General features: G+C 40.9%; 1 protein-coding gene across 1 annotated transcript in view; it reads right to left on the bottom strand.

Annotated features, from left to right (window-relative positions):
* The window catches only part of LOC126480677 (proteasome activator complex subunit 4-like), a 215,911-nt gene that overhangs the window by 9,496 nt on the left and 181,970 nt on the right, over positions 1-24,445 (bottom strand). Inside the window, exons 29-33 of the mRNA XM_050103901.1 lie at positions 19,098-19,220; positions 18,715-18,920; positions 5,178-5,288; positions 4,972-5,091; positions 4,672-4,884 (exon numbers count right to left, since the gene is read on the bottom strand). Coding sequence (XP_049959858.1) covers positions 4,672-4,884; positions 4,972-5,091; positions 5,178-5,288; positions 18,715-18,920; positions 19,098-19,220 — 773 coding nt within the window. The remainder of the gene's footprint in view (positions 1-4,671; positions 4,885-4,971; positions 5,092-5,177; positions 5,289-18,714; positions 18,921-19,097; positions 19,221-24,445) is intronic.

Below are 24,445 nucleotides of genomic sequence, written 5' to 3'. Positions count from 1 at the left end.
GCCTTTTCTTTCACCCAGATCTCATGGACTCATCGAGATACACAGGACAGTCTCAGAGCGAGGCTACACAGTCGTCATTGCAATTGATACAGCGAAGAGAAGGAAACGGACAATCATCCTCATGCGCTTCCCTATCACAGGTAGGGCCGTGTGTCGACAGGACGGTCAAGTGTGGTTGTAATGACAACACTGGTAGCAGTGCACCAGGTTCGTAATCTATGATCAGCCCATGGTAACTTCATACCCTCCTTTGATCTTGGATAGAAGCACTACTCTGTCAATCGTCAGAAAAAGAGTGCATGTGGGCACTAAGGATTCATCTACCTTTATCATCACCCAATGGACTGCAATGATGCCCTGATCAGAGAAGTAAGTTTGGATTTCAGCATCAGTCAGACCATCGAGCAGCCTAGTGTAAATAATGCCATGCGAAGAATTTGCGTTGGATCGGCCTTGATACAAACAGGACTGCCATAGAGGAGTGAAGTTGCAAGCAGTTGTTGTGCTTAAGAATCAAAAGTAGTCTCCAAAAGTAAAGTGGCAACTGCATAAGCGAGAGCAGGATTTCACAGGGCTGGCAACTACATTAACACCTTTACGAGTAATAAACGGATTAACCACGGCAAAGGCCTGACCGTCTTCAGTATGCAAGAACACAAGGGACAAAGGTGCAGCTGGGAGGGCCTTTGATTCATTAGCCTCATTCCATTTACATTTAGTAGACATAGACTGACAAGAAGTAGTTTGGGTCATTGCAAGAAAATCCTCCGCAATTGTTAGCATCTCCAAGGCACGCTACTTCCAGCTGGGTGGGGCCCCATCAGAGGGGTCCAACTGGCAATTTGGGAAGGTAGCAGCTCAGGCAATCCCCCTCCCTGGGCCTGGCCTGTGCCATGGAGTACTTGCGAACCCTTACTTGTAGACCCAGGGCTGGGAATTACACATTACCCAGTTACACATCAAACGCCTGGGCCGGCCTTACGGAGTGCACATAGAGGAGGAAGAAGAAGAAACAGAGGAACCTCAAATGCCAAAATGGAAAAAGGATAGGAGAAGGGGAACAGAGAAATAAAATGGAAAGAAAAAACAGTGGAGGGACTGTTCTGATGTCAGGTTACTGAAAATGCAGAACACACTCCCAAAAACACCCCAGATATGTTCCCCAAGGGAGGAAAAAAAGAATAGCAAGAGGGTAGACACGTGGCATGGAAAGGAAAAGACGCTGCAAACGCTGGGGCCCAGTGGTGGCAAAGCACGAACTTGACAAAGAGTGGTGAGCCCCCAGGGCGGTAAATTTGTAATAATAAGTGTAATCATTCACACCTCTTCTATCTTTACTAATCCCACATGGATCACAAGCTTATATATGATGTAGCTTATAGTCACTTTCCACTTACACCATGAATATGTGAACAGAAAAAAGAAATTCCTGAATTTCCCAGTTAAAAACACACCTTTTCCCAGGTGCAAATACACTACAGCCCTGGTGAAAGTACATTTTTTCCACATTAAGTGACAATATACTTTCCCTCGGAGCTGTAAAACTTATGAATCTATTAATGGTGAAGGTTTTATACATCGGCATAGAACTTTCTGGCACTTAAGAAACAAAACCCAGCCAAAAACAACACGCTTTGCAAAAATCTTTAATGCACGGCAACATTTGGACTGCATATTTTCACATTATGGATGTATAGGCAGGAATTCCACCAAATACAGCACGGGAGCTTCTGAAGCATTGAAATCGAGATTGACAGTTAATCATATCTCATGTCACGTTATCTCACCAGCCAATGACAGCAGATATTCAGAGCAAATATTCACGTGATGTAGTCAGCCAATAGCAACATCAATGTTAAGCAGTGCGAACACACAAATAGGAAAAGTTAATGGTTTAAATTAACATATATACATGTTTCGTGGGTTAGTTGGCTGAATACATGTTCCATCGAGCACTTTGACCGTTCCATAGAAAAGCCAATTATGTGTGCAATTGCTCAAGAACTCCCTTCGCACTTTGTTTTATGATAATAACACTTTTTGTCATTGCTATTGCACAATTTGTAATCTATGAAAGAACTAAAATAAATATCAAAAACTGATCTCGAAACTTGGTCTTTTTTTTTTTTTTTTTTTTGAGAGTGTTACCCTTTAAGATATATCAAACATGAACACACCAGTAAAATATTAAGTAATGGCATAAATCCCTGGTCTCCTGGGCCCGCAATTTTTCTAGGTGGCTGGTCCTCAGTGTTAAGTTTTGAATGAGAGTCTAATGCTCCATGGTTTACAAAATTCATCACACATGCTCACATGTAACATAATTCATCTTGCGTAATAGAAAATTTACTTTGAAAGTAACACTTCTCAAAGCACCATTTTTAGTATTTTACTATGACCTATTACAAATGTAAATAGTTGTGACGCCATGCTCAGCTAAACAAGGCCCATGAAAAGATGCGTTCAAAGCAGTCTGTTGTCATGAAGTATTGCATAGTCTTCGACATTTTGCTGTCGGCAGGCACTGTGTGTGGACTGTGCTTTTTGTTGTAAATGGCACATTTTCTCAGCAACTAAAGTTTTATTTTGGTGTTATTCCATTGTTTACGTTTCATGACAGCAGTATTATTCTCTATAGCAAGCTAAAGTAAACTTCTTTGTAAGAGTCGTCTGTTCTTACCAGTAAAAATTAGAAAAACTCAGCTGAAAACTAAAATAATAAAAAATTCCCAGAAGTCTACAAGGTTCCCGGATTTTTCCCGGATGAAAAAATTCCCTGGTTCTTACCAGATTTCCCAGTTGCCCCAGGACATATACACTCTGACTTAGGGAACCTCACATGAAGAACATATCGTACACAAAATATTTACAAGTTGTTCATATGCCAAGGATCTTTCATGAACTTTCCATTTTCCCCACTGGGGGTAGGGAGTTAAATAAGGCCTGTAACCAAACATTCACTGACTGACAATAGCTGCCCTGGCAACAATATGTATTTTGGTTAACTAATACTATCAAGTTTAAAAATTTTATTTTATTACGTAGTGTTCAAGTATGATCTTGTGTTCTTGTTTGCAACAGCACTTTTTTCATGTGCATTTGTTGGCCTCATATATTTTCACATACTGTTTGTAGATACTGACCACCCCCCCCCCCCCCCCCCTTTTCATCTTTTATCTACCATTTCCTCACAAGGGAACCTCCCCATCGCACCCCCCTCAGATTTAGTTATAAGTTGCCACGGTGGATAGACCCTGAAAAACTGAACACAGATCAGTCGAGAAAACAGGAAGAAGTTGTGTGGAACTATGAAAAAATAAGCAAAATATACCAACTGAGTAGTCCATGTGCAAGATAAGCAGTTTTAAGCATATAGACAGACCTCATAAGCGCCGTGGTCCCGTGGTTAGCGTGAGCAGCTGCGGAACGAGAGGTCCTTGGTTCAAGTCTTCCTTCGAGCAAAAATTTTAACTTTTTATTTTCAGACAATTATCAAAGTTCAGGCACTCACACATAATCAACTTCGCTCTCCAAAATTCCAGGACATGTTCAGATTGGCTTGGACATATGCAGGATTTGACGGTCTACACACGGAAAAATTTGAAAACGTTAAAAACATATGTTTTGACACAGCACAGGGAAAAGTGTGCGACTGTGAGACTTTTGGATTCATTTGTTGCAGTTTATGTGACAAACTCTTATGTTTTCATCACTTTTTTGGTAGTGATTATCACATCCACAAGAAAACCTAAATCGGGCAAATTCTTTTTACCCATTCGCCAAGTGTACAAGTTAGGTGGGTCGACAACATATTCCTGTCATGTGACGCACATGCCGTTACCAGTGTCGTATAGAATATATCAGACGTGTTTTCCAGTGGAGGAATCGGTTGACCTATCACCTTGCGATCAAATGTTTTCGGTTCCCATCGGAGAGGCACGTCCTTTCGTCTAGATCGCACGGTTTTGCGGTGCGGTCGCAAAACACAGACACTAAACTTATTACAGTGAACAGAGACGTCAATGAACGAATGGACAGATCATAACTTTGCGAAAATAAAGAAAAAAGGTGCTCACGCTAACGACGGGACCACGGCGCTCCTGATTTAAGATTATCTTTGATGTTGCCTATGATCGCATGGACTACTCAGTTTGTATATTTTGCTTATTTTTTTATAGTTCAACACAACTTCTTCCTGTTTTCTCGATTGATCTGTGTTCAGTTTTTCAAGGCGTATCCACTATGCCAACTTATAACTAAATCTGAGGGGGGTGCGATGGGGAGGTTCCCTTGTTAGTACAAGTGTGTCCTCCTCATCCTGATGTCTGAGTGACACATCCTTCCAAACCTTCCTCAAGCCTATCCCTCTCTCCACCCTATTAGTTATGAGAGCTTCCCCCCCTCCCACACACACACACACACACACACACACACACACACACACATCACATTCATCCCACTACCTGCACTGGGCAACAATTTACACATCAGTCAAGCCATTTGTGGGAGAGACCCGTGTGTGTGTGTGTGTGTGTGTGTGTGTGTGTGTGTGTGTGTGTGTGATTTATACAGCTACCCTTCTGTATCTCCAACGACCAAGTTAAGCTTTACAGTCGATTGTATTTCGTAGTGATTTCATTTTATGGCATTAGAAATTTAAAACAAACTTACTGGAATTGGCTGTGGGTCATTGAGGTGTTCTCCAAGGATTAGGAACACATCTGGAACAAAATCGGGCACGTCATATGGATATGCACTGACAAATGCACACAGGCCAAGAATTCCTGAATGCCGTAATCTTAGTAACTCTTGAGACTTGCTGTCTGGTGCTAAGTTTTTCTTCTTCCTTGGCAAGTTTGTTTTTGCCTTCAATTTGAACATATCCTGTAGACATTATACGTCAAAATCTTACGAATGTTTCCAAGCAGTTTCATGGATATCATTAACTGACTATTATTACATGCTACTTACCATTAATTCCATTGTAGAGTCTATGAAATCACAATGAAGTAGGCCACTTAATACTTGAGATGCTTTTACCCTTACATCTAACCATTCATCTTCCAACAATCGCAACACAATTTCTTTAACCTTTGAAACAATAAAGTTTAAATTCATTTCAGCACATTAGAACAAACAATTGTTAATACTATCAATGATCATTTAAATATACATACGTTATCTGCCCAGCACTTATTTCCGAGTATTGTTGGCATGTTGTGAAAAACAAAGACTTGCATGAATTCCACGCATGTCGATCTCACTTGCCAGGAATTACTCTTTGAAGCCTAAAACAAATATTTAAACTTAAGTTTTCTTTTTAGCTGCTTTTTAGACAAAAGTAACTTGCCCAGATTGGACAAAACATTACATTTTACATACTATCTCTCTATGCAGAGTACCTAATATTAAATGGGACTAAATGACTAATTATCATTTTGCACTAAAATAACTGCAATAGTATAACTACATTTTTTAAAAAACAATTAATGAGTTAATACAACTGTTCCTCATGAAGAGGAAGCATTGAAGAATAGATATATCATATTTACCACAGCACACTATGACTCCCTTCTTTAAAAGCGCCTTGAGAAAATTTTATTCTTAACATACTCTGACTAATTAAAATTACAAACTGTTTTATTGATATAAAGTATCTGCTAAAAAAGTTAACACTGTACAGCATTTTCTACCAAGGAATAAAACTGTACAATAAATTACCAAAATAGATTACAGAAATTGCAAAAATACACTTATTTAAAAAGGTACCTAAAAAGTACCTGTTATGCAATACATTTCATTCATTGAAGGATTACTTAGCTAAAACAGCGAAAGGGTTTGATAAAAAAAATGTTATACAAATAAATATTAACAATAATGATTATAAAATATCTAACATTCCACATAACACCTTCACTTTATGGTTTTTTTCCTTTCTAAAAATACTTACCTCCAAGCTATGCATGGCACAATACTAATACCTCTTCCTCTTTCTGAGCTCAACATCTCACTCATTATGGAGGGATGCCAACTCAGTTTTTCAGGATAGAAAATTGGAAGTTGCAGTACAGAAAATTGCCCGGAGATCACCAGTGTGTGTGTGCGCGCGCGTTATGTGTTATGAAACAATGTGTGTATAGTGTGTGCAGTGACTGATAGATGTGTGTGAACAATGTGGCATTACATTATATAATAAGTTATTTGTTAAAAAAAAAAAAAAAAAAAAAAAAAAAAAAAAAAAAAAAAAAAAAAAAAAATAGTAGTATTGTATACCAGGAGTAAATCTAATGACTGTCTCTAACTAGAGGTCTGTAAATATATGTGTATTTGAATTAGCTTATTTTAAATTGATCTAAATTTGTAAATACTTTGACATGTCCTATATCCTTGTAAAAGGATAGTAGTAGTAGCTGCTGCTGCTGCTGCTACTACTAATTCTAAACTTACGTCATTGACTGTCTACATTTTTATAAAACAAAGGAGAAATGAAATAAACAAAAAGAAATCTTTTATATAATTTTTATCTTCACATCCCTTCATGCTTACTATCTACATCGATCTTCTGTGTTACCACACTATTTTTGGTAAGGTCTTTATCAGACCCAGCGCCAGCCATGACAGTGTTTATCTATTGCTCACAGGTTAGCAAGGTGTCAGTTTCGTGTAGCCAATGAAAAGTGTGGGGGGGGGGGGGCACACGAATTCATAGTGCCGAAATTGAAACCCTTCTCCTCTTTGCTGTTGTCACAAATATTTGACTGGTTACTTTTTTCCCCTCATGAATTATGAGATTGTATTTAGGTTGGGACATAATAGAACAGCTTGCACTGCTGCAAGTGAGATAAGTAGCAATTAAATTTGTCATCTTTGTTACCATAAATATTTGGCTGTTTCCTCTGAATATATTGCAATTTCTGAGGTTGTGGTAACAGTGGGTCCTGAGAACACAATTGCATTTTTCCAAATACTCTGCACATTTTGCATCTAAATTGATGTGATAATGTGACAACATTCTTTCATCTCTTGCTGTCAAAAATGTCGTCTGCTGTTGCTCTCTCACCAACTGTGTAGAACCAGCAGGTGACCACACCCCCTTCTGTCCCCATCATACCTCACAGCTAGCATTGACAGCAATGCCGCTGCAAACAAATGTTTGTTGGCTTGTAGTGAAAGGGACTAAACCGCAAGGTCATCAGTCCCTACATCCATCAAGTGGTAAATCAGTAGTAGTCATCAGAGGAAGAAAGTGAAAGGCAAATCCTGGAAAGCTAGGTGTAATTAACACAATAAAGGCAAATAAGGTTAAGTGGCCCTCCCTTAAAGGGGGTGGTAAAAGCCTGCTTCACAAATAAAACGTAAAACTAAGTCAGCTGCTGGGGAATCGTCTCCTCCCACAACGAGGGTTCACAAACCAGGGAGACTACAAGTTCACCACAGGGCAGCTGGGTTGGGGACAGTCCAGCAAAATGTAGATCACCATCAAACAGATGCCACATTGACAGTGGGGTGGGTTCTAGTTATGACCATGAGTCAGCCAAATATGACCGAAGCGGAGATGGCAAAGGACGAGTCCTTGCAAAATGCCTGCACAGAGGACCTCCACAGATTCATGGTCTCCTTTATATCACCCGTAGTTTGAGCGAGCCATCCAGTATTCCAGGGACCTGAAACTTGACAGCGTAATACCAACTGGAGGTATGTTTCGGGAATACTGATATAAAGAGTCAGTTTACTAGTGGCCTGTTTGGCCAGGCTACCAGTCAGTTCATTTCCCAGGATCCCAATGTGACCCAGGGTCCATAATAGGACTGTTGATATTTTTAAAAATGTTGGGAATCCGATATATAAATATTTTTTAAAAAAGTATCATTATTAGCCCTCAATATATTGAGAAAAATTATTGATATACTGACAGAAAAAAAATAATATTGATGTACTGGCCAAAAGAAATATTGGCTGCACATCATAAATATCCAGCCAGTTTTAGGGCTGTGTCTGTAAGTATTGATTTATTATTAGATATTCTGTACATCAAGAAGCTAGCAGCCTGCTTATCCCTCTTAGAGCAAAAATTGAAAAGGAAACTGATGCGCGCTCACACTTGGCGATAACCACTTTGCTAAAAACTGTTGTAACTGCAGATAAGTGGCACAATAAAAAGTGTCTTATGGGTCCACTGTTCCATTTCATCACATATTGGATTTGAATGGAACACTTCACGTTGACTTCCCTGTTCTTTTGTTTCTGCAGGCACCAGTGAACTAGCAGTTGTGTCAAAACTGCATGGTGAAGTTAAACGCTGTAGTTTCAGTTGGTAGTGCCAAGTGCCGATTATGTCAGCATTCCTCTCACACATCTCTGCCCACTGCAAAGACCTATATAGTCACTTAGATTTTTGTCCATCAGTTTCAGCAACTGCTTTTGAAGAATGCCAATGTTTTTTAACACAACTGGTGTGCTATTTCTTCACATCGGATATCTTGTTATTCCATTCACACCACCACCCCGCTTCATGTAGTCAAAGAGAAAGACTGGAGGTGATGAAAGCTCAAAAAGTAGTAAGACTCTTTCACATAGAGAAAGTAAAATTATGCTACAACAATTTCAAAAGAACAGCTTGAAATATTTATCAAAAATTGTGAAAAATATATAATATGAAATGTTAATATCAGCACTTGATATCAACATTTCGATATTGATATACTGGTGAAAAAAATTTTGCATATATATATATATATATATATATATATATACTTTTTTTTTTTTTTTTTTTTTTTTTTTTTTTTTTTTTTTGAAAAAAATACTGATATTTTATCAACAGACCTACTACAGACAAAGAGCACTGAGTGCTCATGCTGTTCAAGGACATACAGGATAGCAATGACCAAGGGATGGCAAGGGAATAACGGGTCGATAGCTTGCAAACTGCTCAAGGAGTCGTTGCACATGAGAACGGATCCATCAGCGCAGGAACGGGTATGTTCAAGAGCACAAGAGATGGCTACCAACTCCGCAGTGAAAACAATACAGCCATTCGGCAAGGAGAGTAGTTCAGTATGTCCCACTTGACTATAAGCAAAGCCTATGTGACCAGTAACCAACAAGCCATCAGTGTAGACGACTTCTGAACCATGGGATGCACCAGTGATGGAGCAAAATTGGTGACGGGAGGCCTCAAGATGAATCGACTCTTTTGGACCCTGTGATAGATAGAGATGAAGCTGTGGCCAAGGTGTGCACCATGGAGGTGTACAGGGGTGGGTCCAGAGGAGAGGTGGGAGATAAAACAACTATAGTTCAGAGAGGATAGACCGGATGCAGAGTGCAATCTTATTCTCTTGTCGGGGTCACCACTGCAGATGATGAATCACTGTATTAGGAAAGAGGAGATGGTAGTTTGGATGCTTAGGAGGAGCTGTGAATGTGGGTAGTGTAACTGACAAGCTGCTGTCAGTGCTGAGCCCACAATGCAGGGACCCCAGCCTCCACGAGTAATCTGTTCACAGGGCTTACTTAAAAGGCTCCTATCACAAGTCGAGCCCCACAGTGGTATATTAAATCCAGTATCCGCAATGCTGAGGGTGATGCTGAACCATATGCCGGACTCCCATGATCGAGACGGGATTGTATCAGTGCTTTGCAAAGCTGCAGAGGGATAGTGCTCTGTGCCCCAGCTTGTGTTGCTCAGGCAGCAAAGTGTATTAAGGTGTAACCAGCACTTTCACTTAAGCTGGTTGAGTTGGGGAATCCATGTCAACCAAGTATCGAAGACCAGTCCTAAAAAGTGATAAGTCTCCACCACATTGAGTAGTCGAGGTAAAGTTCTGGTCATGAGTGAATGGTACAATATTGAAGAAGTGCATAATGCGAGTCTTGGCGGCAGAAAATCAAAAGCCTACACCGTCCATATGGCTCCTTGTAGTCAACGTTCGGTGACACCCGCACTAGATGAGGAATAGTAGAGGTGAAAGTTGTCAGCATTCAAGGAGGGTTATACTGAGGACCCCATAACTGCTGTTAGACCACTGATGGCTGCTGGAAAGAGAGGGACACTCAGCACTCAGTACAGAGCTGTGGGGCGACCCCATTCTCTTGGATGTGGGGGAGGAGTTACTGTGGAAAGCATCAACTAGAACCCGGAATGTATGGTGTGATAGGAAGTGATTTTAGATATCCCCGTAGAAAATAGCCAGGGGGATTCAGGTCAGGCCTCCTCTTCAAAATCGGGTGTGCGAGTAGTCCTCATGTTCCCTGGTCCCTCATTTCTTCTTTCCAATGAACCAGTCACCTGCATTCATCGATCAAGAGAAATAAAGTCATCATGAAGGATGACGTCTGATAAATCGTTCCCTCTACAGCCTTTCAGCAGCAAGAGCATTGCAACGTACTTCCCCATACACGAGGTGCATGTAGTCAGTGAGCTCTGCGAAACTGTACCAGCACTGCTCCATCATATTGTACTGTACGTATCTGAATAGCACAAAGTAATGAATGGGTCTGTCATTGATTCATAGTACATTCTGTCATGGGACAATACAAATACGATACAATAGAGCCTCTTTATGGACAAGTAAACTGAACAAAACCAGCACATGACTTCCTAGTAATCAGGCTCATCCTCCCTGTTTCCTTGCAGGAAATAAAGAATGTACATGTAAACAAACAGTACAGTACATGTAAACTTGTATGTATGTTGGCTGTAAATAAGCTGGAAAACAGCAACACTAGAAAATGGGGCAGACAAGTTTACTTTCACATCTCTTTAAGCTGGCTTCTCTGACCCCTGGTTCCCTATCTCAAATTGTTCAGTGGAGCACTCTCTGTGTCCTGTTACATTTTTGCACGCTCTTACGGGAACCCCCTGTATATAATGCTAGAGGATGGATATGTTTCTTAATGTGGGCCACATTTTACAGCAACATTTGGCTGCAATAGCATTGCCATTAACATTGCAGCAGTGTGGCTGCAACATGTTGCAACATTTCACTGTTGCAGGCAAAACTGCCGATGTTGCAGATACTAGCCCATGCATTGCTGTGGAATTGTGGGTGTTGTCCATCAAGGGTGGAGAATATTTCGTATTGCAGGACAATATCTATTTCTGTCCCCATCTGGAAATGCTTCCCTCTCCCTCTCTTCTTTGTTTCCTACTTCTCTCACCAACAATGCTGAAGTTGTGTGTCTGAATGAAAACAGTATTGTTTTTCTTTTGTCGATAGGTTGCGTGTACATATACCTGGTTTTTAATTGTGAGCAGCAATGCAGCAGTGGAAAAACATGAGAAGTATGAATTTCTTAAAGTGATTTAACTATGACCAGATCTAGGAGACATCAAAAGTATCGTCTACAAAGAGTGTCTGATAAAACAACAGTTGGCAAGCAACTGCCGATGAGCTCAAAATCACACTTGATTAAGTAAACAAAAAGTTCAAAGTCTTCAACCCTACTGTATTTTACGGGCTATAAGATACTAAAGACTATAAAATGTACCTTAATTTTTAATCAATTTGTTTAAAAAAATGACATTTCCATTATTAGATTGCAAGGCCAGGCTAAAAAAAATTCTTAGTTTACAAAAGCGAACTGACCTCTAAAACCCATGAAAATCGTCATCTGAACTCCCCCCCCCCCCCCCCCCTCCTCCTCCTCCTCCTCCTCCTCCTCCTCCTCATCATCATCATCATCATCATCATCATCGTCATGACTGTTGTCCTCAACAAATATAAGATGGCCTTCACCGTCATCAAGAGCATTAGTTATGCCATCTTTCACTCTAGACCACAGCTGTTTTATCCAATGACATACTTGTTTGATTGTAGGTCATTTTAAAGCTCCCTTTGGCATGAATTCATGTAAGGTTTCATCCAGCACCCATTTGCTCCATTTCTCTCTCATATATATTTTAAATGGTTTATTTATCGAGACATCAAGAGGTTGCAATTGTCAAGTAAGTCCTCCTGGAGTAACAGCAAGCTCTGTATTTCCTATCTCAAGTTCTCTTTCACAGAATTTTTCAAATGACTAATAAACTGATCTAGCCCAAGAGGAGAATTCTTCTTCAATAAAGCATCTTTCCCTTAATCCATAACTTCATACCAGCCTCATCCATCCAACCCTTGTCATGTATGTGAACACCACCACCAAAGGTATTTTAGGTTTTGGCATGGTTTTGTGCTTGAAAATGATCACTGGTTTAAGTTTAGTACCGTCAGCACAACATGAAAGGACAACAGTGTAGTGTATGTTTTCATGTCCACCTGTTCATGTCCCATCTCTGGCTGCAACCCTTCTTTCCATCAGTCCCTATACCAGTTCCAAACTGAACAATCCATTGCCCTCACCCACCTAATCCTTCACCTACACATCAACTCAGCCAATGAACACACCCGTCAACTCCTATGCTTAATAAAAGTCCTCAATCTTTCCTCTCCCACATCCACACCGGCTATTCAGAGCATCCTCCTACAGGCCAACCGCAAATTAGAACAGCATGCCACCCTTCACCTCAAAAAACATCCAATCTCCTGGTTTCCCACCTCCGGAAAGGCAACTCACTCACCCTTCACTTCCTTTCCAGCAAACCTCAACCACCTCTCATTGCACACAAACCCAGTCTCTCCCATCTACTTAGTCTCCCACTTCCAGCTCCACTCCCTCCAAAACCTCAAAATTACAATCAACACAATCTGGCACCACAACACCCTAATTCAGTAGTTAACCTTTCCTCCAAACCTCTCTCCCAATCCGAAACCTCTGTCCTATCCAAAGGCCTCACCTTCAGCCCCACTCCCAGATTCAACCAAACAGCCCTCGTCAAAGATTTACTGTCCTACACTCGTACTCTCTGCTGGAAGTATCACTTTGCCACGAAGAAAAATGATCCTAATCTTACCCCTAATGATCCAACTCCCCAAGACACTATCCAAATTGAACCCTGCCTGGAACAGTTCCGTCCTCCGTCACAGCGAGACCCACCTCCTCTTCCTCAAAATCACCCTCTCCAAACCTTCCAGGAATTTCTGACTTCCAGCCTTGCCTCTCAATCCTTCTTAAAAAACCTTAATCCTACTCCCAACATCAACACTGCTGAAGCCCAGGCTATCCGTGATCTGAAGGCTGACCGATCCATCGTCATTCTTCCGGCAGATAAGGGTTCCACGACCGTGGTACTTGATCGTCGGGAGTATGTGGCTGAGGGACTGCGTCAGCTTTCAGACAACACCACATACAAAGTTTGCCAAGGTAATCCCATTCCTGATGTCCAGGCGGAGCTTCAAGGAATCCTCAGAACCTTAGGCCCACTACAAAACCTTTCACCTGACTCCATCAACCTCCTGACCCCACCGACACCCCGCACCCCTACCTTCTACCTTCTTCCTAAAATTCACAAACCCAATCATCCCGGCCGCCCCATTGTAGCTGGTTACCAAGCCCCCACAGAACATATCTCTGCCTACGTAGATCAACACCTTCAACCCATTACGTGCAGTCTCCCATCCTTCATCAAAGACACCAACCACTTTCTTGAACGCCTGGAATCCTTACCCAATCTGTTACCCCCAGAAACCATCCTTGTAACCATTGATGCCACTTCCTTATACACAAATATCCCGCACGTCCAGGGCCTCGCTGCGATGGAGCACTTCCTTTCACGCCGATCATCTGCCACCCTACCTAAAACCTCTTTCCTCATTACCTTAGCCAGCTTCATCCTGACCCACAACTTCTTCACTTTTGAAGGCCAAACATACCAACAATTAAAGGGAACAGCCATGGGTACCAGGATGGCCCCTTCGTACGCCAACCTATTCATGGGTCGCTTAGAGGAAGCCTTCCTGGTTACCCAGGCCTGCCAACCCAAAGTTTGGTACAGATTTATTGATGACATCTTCATGATCTGGACTTACAGTGAAGAAAAACTCCAGAATTTCCTCTCCAACCTCAACTCCTTTGGTTCCATCAGATTCACCTGGTCCTACTCCAAATCCCATGCCACTTTCCTTGATGTTGACCTCCACCTGTCCAATGGCCAGCTTCACACGTCCGTCCACATCAAACCCACCAACAAGCAACAGTACCTCCATTACGACAGCTGCCACCCATCCCACATCAAACGGTCCCTTCCCTACAGCCTAGGTCTTCGTGGCAAACGAATTTGCTCCAGTCCGGAATCCCTGAAGCATTACACCAACAACCTGTCAACAGCTTTCGCATCCCGCAACTACCCTCCCGACCTGGTACAGAAGCAAATAACCAGAGCCACTTCCTCATCCTCTCAAACCCAGAACCTCCCACAGAAGAACCACAAAAGTGCCCCACTTGTGACAGGATACTTTCCGGGACTGGATCAGATTCTGAATGTGGCTCTCCAGCAGGGATACGACTTCCTCAAATCCTGCCCTGAAATGAGATCCATCCTTCATGAAATCCTCCCCACTCCACCAAGAGTGTCTTTCTGCCGTCCACCTAACCTTCGTAACCTCTTAGTTCATCCCTATGAAATACCCAAACCACCTTCCCTACCCTCTGGCTCCTACCCTTGTAACCGCCCCCGGTGTAAAACCTGTCCCATGCACCCTCCCACCACCACCTACACCAGTCCTGTAACCCGGAAGGTGTACACGATCAAAGGCAGAGCCACGTGTGAAAGCACCCACGTGATCTACCAACTGACCTGCCTACACTGTGACGCATTCTATGTGGGAATGACCAGCAACAAACTGTCCATTCGCATGAATGGACACAGGCAGACAGTGTTTGTTGGTAATGAGGATCACCCTGTGGCTAAACATGCCATGGTGCACGGCCAGCACATCTTGGCACAGTGTTACACCGTCCGGGTTATCTGGATACTTCCCACTAACACCAACCTCTCCGAACTCTGGAGATGGGAACTTGCTCTTCAATATATCCTCTCTTCCCGTTATCCACCAGGCCTCAATCTCCGCTAATTTCAAGTTGCCGCCACTCATACCTCACCTGTCATTCAACAACATCTTTGCCTCTGCACTTCTGCCTCGACTGACATCTCTGCCCAAACTCTTCGTCTTTAAATGTGTCTGCTTGTGTCTGTATATGTGTGGATGGATATGTGTGTGTGTGTGTGTGTGTGCGCGCGCGAGTGTATACCCGTCCTTTTTTCCCCCTAAGGTAAGTCTTTCCGCTCCCGGGATTGGAATGACTCCTTACCCTCTCCCTTAAAACCCACATCCTTTCGTCTTTCCCTCTCCTTCCCTCTTTCCTGATGAGGCAACAGTTTGTTGCGAAAGCTTGAATTTTGTGTGTATGTTTGTGTTTATTTGTGTGTCTGTCGACCTGCCAGCACTTTCATTTGGTAAGTCACATCATCTTTGTTTTTAGATATGTTTAAATAGTTATATATCTAAAAACAAAGATGATGAGACTTACCAAACAAAAGCACTGGCAGGTCGATAGACACACACACAAACACAAACATACACACAAAATTCAAGCTTTCGCAACAAACGGTTGCTTCGTCAGGAAAGAGGGAAGGAGAGGGAAAGACGAAAGGATGTGGGTTTTAAGGGAGAGGGTAAAGAGTCATTCCAATCCCGGGAGCGGAAAGACTTACCTTAGGGGAGAAAGGACAGGTATACAATCGCGCGCGCACACACACACACACACACACACACACACACACACACACACACACACACACACACACACACACATATCCATCCGCACATACACAGACACAGACACAAGCAGACATTTGTAAAGGCAAAGAGTTTGTTTATATAGTTATAGCTTATATAGTTTATATAGTTATAGCTTTAGCGCCTTTCATGGTAAAAGTTCTGTTAATCGGTGCATCAAATGTCACAGGAGTGTCGTCCACATTCACTATTTGGCTTAGTTCCACATTGGTTTTCTTTTGATGTTGAATAATAAAGTGATAGAAAGATAATGTTTTCTCTTCATACTCTTGTGGATGCCACGACACTTCATAAACCTGTAGCACCAACCAATTCCATTCTTAAAGTCTGTTAAGTTGCACTGTAGCAAAAGCTTATGATTGTGTATTTGAATCACTTTTCTATCAACTTCAGTGCCCTTTTTTACAGTGTCCTTGAATTAATTTCAACACATCACTTAGTTTTGGTCATTTTGTATTCAGTCCTCATTTTCTACATTTAGTCTTCCTCATTTTTTTTTCAGTTCTTCTTTGTTAGCCACCTGGCCAAAATGCTGCTCAGCTGCTCTGTTTCCAAGTTGCTCTGTATATGCTATTACTTTCAATTTATAGCCCACATCACATGAATACTTTTTTATCCGTTAAAAAACTAGCTACTAAAAAAATGTTGTACAACAACAGATAACACAAATCACTTTAAATTCATGTTCACTGGCACTGTAGATTGCAATGATGCATCATAGGATAGACAGTGTTTGGGTTTGTGACGGCAGGGTGGTGGGGAGACGGTGCTAGCAAGCTTGTGAATTCTCACGACTCGTGTTCATTGCATCAGTGCACTGCTGCTGCCAGCTGAATCCAATGTTGCAAGATAGAGACAGGTTTCCTGTCCACTCAGTTTGCATTTGATGCTTTGAGTTTCATACTGTCTGCCTGCAGCAGGAATTGATAGTGTAAACACAAATGTGTTTTCATGTACTGATGAACCAAAATAAAATATACATAAAAACTGCATTCTTATTTCAAACCTGCCTCAATAAAATTGTTCAGTCGATTTACCAGAGCATTGTACACTTCCAGTGCCAAGAGGATTACTGATGAAAAGTGCACTTTAAAGAAATACATTAAATTTCTGTAAGAATCAACAGTAGCTGAAAACTGAAGAGTGGTGATTGCCAATCTGTTTGTAACTGCTATATACTGTTTCATATTTGTACTGATTTTCACAATATCAGATGAATTCTTGTACAAGATATCCAAAATCATATTTCGACATTCCAGTAAAATTATGGAAAAGGTACGTATCCAGCAATAGTTCATGAGCTGAATGTTTTGAAGCATTCCACTTGCTTAACAAAGGATGTATACACAAGGTGCGTTTTCTAACTTAATTTCTTGTGCAAAGCAAAAGTATGAGAGCTACACTCACTTTCACTAGGTAAGGTTTGTCCACTTTATGACAACAGTGTGGCCCAATAAATAGTTCTGGCCTGTAAATGTATTGCTACAAACATTTCTGTACAGCAGTAGCCAGTAATGTTTTCATACATGTGGCTGCAATTCATGTGGCCACAATGCTGTCAGACAACACTGCTGGGATATATTGTTAGCAATGTGGAAGCTTTAGTGTCTGTGTAAACCTACCTTTATGTTTTTTATATGCAAACTAGAGAAACACCTTTATCATTATGTGTGATCCTGAAAAGAAGACTCCAGATGAATAAGGAGACTTTTGTAACTAATTCTGATCTGCAATATGCTCTTGACACAGTAAACTGGAAATTTGTTTTGTGTTGTATGTGAATAGCGAGTATCACCTAAAAAGATAGGCAACTATTGTGGAAACTACATGAGAACAAACTCATCCTAATTAGTGTTAATGAAGTGTAAGAACAGTCTTAAAAAATATATAATTAAAATAAATGGAGCAATACTGCATGTCATACCATTTGCTGCTGATGTTGTTTCTGTACAAAATTCATGAATATAACCAATTGTCAAAAATACTGGCAGCTGTGCTCAAACAGTGGATAAACACTAATAAAATAAACAGCTAATATTACATAACAATGGTCAGCAAATCACTGCATTTGTTCTGAATATCTGAATGAAGAGGTAAAACAGTTGTAACAATGTAAGGAAGAACTAAAGTCCCATTGACATAGAGGTCTTTACAGATGGTGAACAAGCTCCCAGGCATTTGCCTAGGGAAATCGCAGAAAATCTAAATTTGGATGGCCAGACGCAGGTTTAAACCGCCGTCCTCCCAAATGCGAGTCCAGTGTGCTAACCATTGCGCCATCTTGCTCGGTTTTAACAACTGAGAGGACATCCACCACCAGATGCAACATATATCTAGACAATCTGGGGTACAGACTATCGAAGGCAGGTTACTCTCCAAAAACATACAGGTTACACTCTTTTTCTTCATATTCTGCTTGGCCCTCAACCTTTACATACGAGAAACACTGGCGGTAGTTTAAAGTGTATTTGTGTAAAAGTTGTCTTATCACTTCAAAGGATAATGTTGTAAAAAAAATAATAATGCTTGTTTAATGATGAAATCTATTCCACTGTACATGGTAAATAACATAAAAACAACTGAATTATTTAAACTCCGTACTTTTGCAATTGAATGTAGGTTTCATCACTTTTTTCCCTAAAGAAACTAAATTTAGTTCTGTGTCATATACAATGAAAGTCAACAGACAAATACGGGCTATATAAATAAAAATATACAATCACAAACAATACAGATTAATTAACTATTTGGCAAACAACAGATGTTAAATGGCTATGGAGAAATTGTCTCCATCTCTCTGATACTATGCATGTACAACTGATCATCTAGGACAAAAGTATGAAACCTCAAATTTCATAATATAACAATTAGTGGGAAGCAAGAACCTCATCAACTAACAACATGATTCCTTATTTAATTGTGAATCACCAGTAGAATTTAACTCTCAATCATAATTTTGTATCATAGGACAGTGTACTGCTGAACACAAACTAGAATTTAGTCCATTATGAATGGTATACTGTCATTATTCTCTTACCATGCTGATTGATTCCATGGCAGGTGGAATATATTCTGGCAATGTAGTAGTTTGGGCTAGCATACCCAACAGACTAGTACAACATTTACAAAGCTCCTCATCAACATCGTAATTCTCCATCAAGCACACAATATGGAAAAATTTAAAAAACTCTGGCACTCCTCCATAAACAGCCCGTGTCAAGCTGCCTGTCAGCCATCTGCAAACTAAACAGACATTCACGTGAATAGAAATGGAAACAAGTGAAACATGCACAAAAATACAGAGAGAGATCCAGTATGTGTATCTGGAATAAGTAACACTCAATTTCAGTTTAAGTGTTCAAGTACTCTAACATTTTGATCATGTATTTCAATCAAAGAAAGTAACTGGAATATGCAAACCTGTTTTCAGCAATCGTATGGCAACATCTTTTTCATCACTGCTCACATCAATACTTTTCAACAATTTCATTGCTTCTTCTATAGCAGCTTCACTCTTTATGTTATCTATGGACTTTGCTACGCCTGAAAAAGTGAAATGTTTGTTGCTGATATCAACTGCTCTTCTCCAGTAGAAGGTAAGGAGGGAGGGAAGAGGGAAGAAAAAATAGAATGTGACAAACAATTTGCAGAACTATAGCTGTACAGTTTTAGTTTCTGTACTGAAAGTATGCAATAGCAATAGATCATTAATATCACAATCATGTGTGCTACCACCACCACTCAGTTTTAGCTGACATTCCTAGACTACACTGCTGGCCATTAGAATTATAAGGCAGGCAGGATACAATATAGCAAAATTTTACTTATTGTGCATTGATAGTACCATAATAAAATAGATGAGTAAATGTGTAGGTGATATGGGGATGTACAGAGTACACAGTTTAATGAACAGAGGCTCTACCCTACCTATGCATCAAGCTGAAGTGATTGGTGACTCCATGGAGTGCTGTGCGCCCAACAACCACATATGTTAAATTAAAAGTAGGGTCAGTGTTGGCCGTAATATTGGTGGTTTATTGATAGCAAAATTGATTTTCAATCACATAGCAATCATCTTCAGTGCTGTGGTTTAGAAATTAAACTCATAGGCACTGGTATCAAGTTATTATCAGTAACCAAAACTGAGAAATGATCACAATAACTCCTTGTTGTGATCGTTTCTCAGTTTTGGTTACTGATAATAACTTCATACCAGTGCCTACGAGTTTAATTTGTACACCACAGCACTGAATATGATCGCTATGTGATTGAAAATCGATTTTGCTATCAATAAACCATCAATATTATGGCCAATGCTGACCTTTCTTTTAATTTAAGCTGAACTGAGTTTGGACAACTGATAAGGATATGTCACTCCACACTGCTTAAACCCTACGCAGGAGTTCATCAACAAGATTAACTGTTTTGAATGGCTGAATGATTTGGTTTGGCTTTGGTTTTGTTTTGCTTTGCTTTAGGGTGCAAAAATAACAGGGGTCATACTTGCCCAAGTCAAAACTATAGCACACAAACACAGAGAGGAGTTAAACAACTATACATCAGTCCCAATTGACAGAATAGAAGACAGCTAAAAACAAGCATTTGGAAAAAGGGCTAAAAAAGACATCATATAGAAGCAGAGGTCCAAAACTAAAAATTAAATGGCCTTCGCCATATTGCTTTGGCGGATAAAAAGTAAAACACGGTCGAAAGCCCGCGCATCATTTGCTAAAATGGTCTATATATTAAACAGCAAATCCAAGCAGGAATGTAAATGGTTAAAAAATGGGCATTCCACCAGGAAGCGGTGGACAGTAAAAACGTGGGCGCAATGTGTACAAAGTGGTGGGGTAGCGCCACTTAACAAATGACGATGGCTTAAGAGGTAGTGCCCAATACGCAGCCTAATTAAAATGACCTCCTCCCGGTGGGAGGGAATATAGATAGTCGCGGGCTGAGGTACGAGGACTGCAGCCTTGGCAGCAGCCTAGTTTCCTGGCAGACTGACATGACCAGGAACCCACAGAAACATCACCAATAATGAGCAAGTGACAGTCTTCCTGGACCCACTGCACTAAGAGATGGGCGGTGTAAAGCGCACATAGACTTTGAAAGGTGCTGACTGAGTCTGAGCAGAAGACACAATTGAAAAGGTTGTGTCGCTGGATGTGCTCTGTGGCCTGATACAAGGCAAAGAGCTCATCTGTAAATATTGAGCAGTGTACTGGAAACCAATATTGAAAGACATGGGTGCCAATGACAAAGGCACACCCGATCGCAAGGTCAGTCCAAGAGCCATCAGTGTATACAAAGGTACTATCGTGAAGTTCCATGCGAAGGTTGTGAAACTGAAGGTGAGAGACAAAGGCCAAGGTTAACATGGGCCACTTCATGAAGCCAAGGTGGTAAAGGGTTCACACCCACCGGTAAAGGCGCAGGTGGTGTGAAGTTAAGCCACCGTAGCAAGTGCCGAAAGCGGACTCCAGGAGGTAACAGAGAAGAATGACGCACCCCATACTGATGGTCAAAGGAATCATCAAAGGAGGAGACATTGGATGGGTGGCCACACATGGCAGACAAACGGCATGCATAACTGCTGAGAAGAAAGTCACAGCAGTAGAGAAGTGGTAGTTCAGCAGCTTCAGCGTACAGACTCTCAACTAGGCTAGTGTAAAAGGCGTCCATGGTCAAATGGATGCCACGATGATGGATAGTGTTGAGACAGTGTAACCGGGATGGGCATGCAGACACATAAATAGAGCGCGAGTTTCAAACGGACAAGGGACTGGTACAAACGGGAAGAGGACGGTTCGATCAGCACCCCACAAAGTACCATTGATGACACATAAGACATTGAGGAACCATGTACAGCAGGCTGGCAGGTAAGACACATGGGACGACCAAGAAAGTTTCCTATCAAGCATGAGCCCCAGGAATTTCGTAGTTTCAACGAACGGAAGGGCAACAGGCCCACAATGTAAAGATGGTGCGACAAACCACTTGCGTCTCCAGAAATTCATACAGATGGTTTTGTCAGTGGAAAAGTGAAAGCCACTGTCGATGCTCCATGAGTAAAGATGACCAAGACATCGCTGAAGATGCCGGTCAGTGAGACAGGTCCGTGGAGAACTGCAATAGGGACAAAATCATCAACAAAAAGGGAGCCGGAGATGCCTGGCGGGAGACAGGCCATTATAGGGTTACAATTATTTGGAGAACATGATGTTCAGGACAATAGTCAAACACACTATGTATTGAGGAAGGTCAAGACAGCACAGGCAACAAGCGGTCTTGCTTTACCCTACTAAAGAATAACATCACAGAGACCTTGATGAAGATAGGGCACAGCCACCAGCCTTAACATGCAAGAAATGCATCAACTGTTTTCTAAATTACTATTATGCAAACCAGAGTTGAAATTGCTGTGTACACAATGGCAGCAAATACCATCCTGCCAGGTGCTGGCCACAAACGATAACAAATAAAATCTAGAGATATTAATTTTCCTTGAACCCTTCACACAGACATGTCCAGTATGGTCTTATACAGAACTATGAGTCATCTTAAAAGACAATGTGGTGTCACTCGTGTCTTCAGTCCTGTTGTTTGGCATACCTATCTCTGCTGCCTTATCAAAGGAAGTGCCAACAATGACTGCTATGCTCACTCCCAGTTGTGTTCTAGACATTGTTGTGCTGAGTATGTAGATACTTGTCTTGCTGCAAACAATCCCATTTCATCATTCACGGTATGTGATGTGGCTGAATAATCCCGCATGAGTGAGCAAACAATATGTCTATCCTCTTGGGTACTATTTGTGTGGAGCCACTCGGATCTTGCACGACATTGGGTGTAGCCTTCCCAAACTTTTAATTCAATATTCACATGGCGGGCATGGTATCTCAACTAGTTGACTAACACAAGTAATAATAACACACAAATGTAAACTGCAGTCTTTATAGGCCACAATCCTGACATTGTCCAATTACAATGGATGCTGACAGATGTTTCTCCTTCTTAGACAAAATGTAAAACAATCTTTGCACACACAACCAACACTCAAATGAAATTTCTGAATGAGAAACTCTCACTGTATAATCTTTCCTTAATTGTGTACACAATATTTGTGTGAATATAGACCAGCCCTTTTTCCTAAATTCTAGCTTGAAAAGTCATGGTGTGAGTTTAATTAACATTTTCCTCTCTCAGATCATAATTCATCATTTCAGAATGTCACTTATATGTTTCTTGTAAGTTCAAATTAATACCATTACAAGTTACTGCAGTAACTTCTGTAAGCCATTACAGATTTAAGAGGAAAATAGCAGAAAAACTTATACCTTGTCTTTGAATACAGTAGCTGTTCTTCAAGAAAGAAACAACTGCACCACTGCTGTTCAGCACCAAATGTATGTTTTAGCACACTACGTTCATTTACATTATTTAATTAGTACTGTCCGACACACCAAAATAGAGTGGTGTTTGGTCTGTGTTCCCTGTTTGGGAATGTAAATAAAAATTTTTGCATGAGGTGGATCATGTAACACTTGAAAAATATCAAACTGTTTTCAAATCTTGAGGCAGTATTTTCCCAATTGTAGTTTTGTGACAAACAGATAGTTTATTCAATTGCATAAATCAGTGAACTCACCCACATGAAACTATTAAATTCCATTGCCTAAATGTTTCTTTTACTTATTATTTTGCAGCCTTCACAATTGGAGTCATTTCTTCAACCAAGTCTTTTTGCACATCTGGATATTTTCACTTTCACTATCAAAATGAACACTGACTTTTTTAACTATTAAAAAGAGTCTTACTTTTTTTTTATCTACGTGAAATCTACATCCATCTTCCCACTTTCTGTACTCCTTTGCATAATGTCTAGCTGATAACCTGATGTTTATCAACTGTTATGTTGCATTCCCAAAATAATTTAGTGTATGCATCATGTACACAGTATTAGAAGTAGAAGAAGATGTTCTTTGTAACTAAAGATAAATTCATTAGTGTGGCCTATATTCAAGATTTACTTTTTCCTATAATCTCTTATCAAACGTTTAGGTGCAGACTACGGTAACCTGCAGTCTAAATTCATGGTTGGTTGGTTGCTTTAAAGATTAAAGGGACCAAACTGCAATGGTCATCGGTCCCTTGTTTCAGAAACACACAGAGCACAGCGAAACCATCCATTACTCATTCTAAGCACTAAAAGAAAAGCTCCGGGGGAAGAAAAGCTCCAAGGTCAATAATAAAGCAACATGGAAAACGGAGCACAACAACAAAAACAACATAGAGAAGAAAGGCAGAAGGAATTAAAACTGTACAGCAGAGGATCGTGGCTGGCTGATCACGAAAATAAAAGGATGAGCCAGCCACTCTGCAACACGTTAAGACCTCCAGCCTAAAAGATTAGGGTGGAGTCGAATTACAACACAAAACTAATTAAAATATACAGCTCAAAAGAGGGTGATGTAATAAAATTAAATGGACCCATGAAAGCCGCTTGCGCGAATAAAACTTAAAACCCGATCTGCCACAGAGACATTGTCACCTAAAAGAGATGATAAATCACCCTGGAGATTAAAAGTTCGCCTGAGAGCGGTTAAACGAGGACATTCCAACAACATATGGGCCACCGTCATGATTGCACCACAGCGACAATGAGGGGGGTCCTCTCGACACAGCAGATGACCGTGCGTCAGCCAAGAGTGACCAACGCAGAGCCTACAGAGAACAACAGAATCCCTGCGAGAGGCCCGCATGGA

This window comes from Schistocerca serialis, chromosome 5 (genome assembly GCF_023864345.2).
Source record: "Schistocerca serialis cubense isolate TAMUIC-IGC-003099 chromosome 5, iqSchSeri2.2, whole genome shotgun sequence".
In the NCBI taxonomy this organism is placed as follows: domain Eukaryota; kingdom Metazoa; phylum Arthropoda; class Insecta; order Orthoptera; family Acrididae; genus Schistocerca; species Schistocerca serialis.
This window is presented reverse-complemented; position numbering and strand designations above follow the sequence as displayed.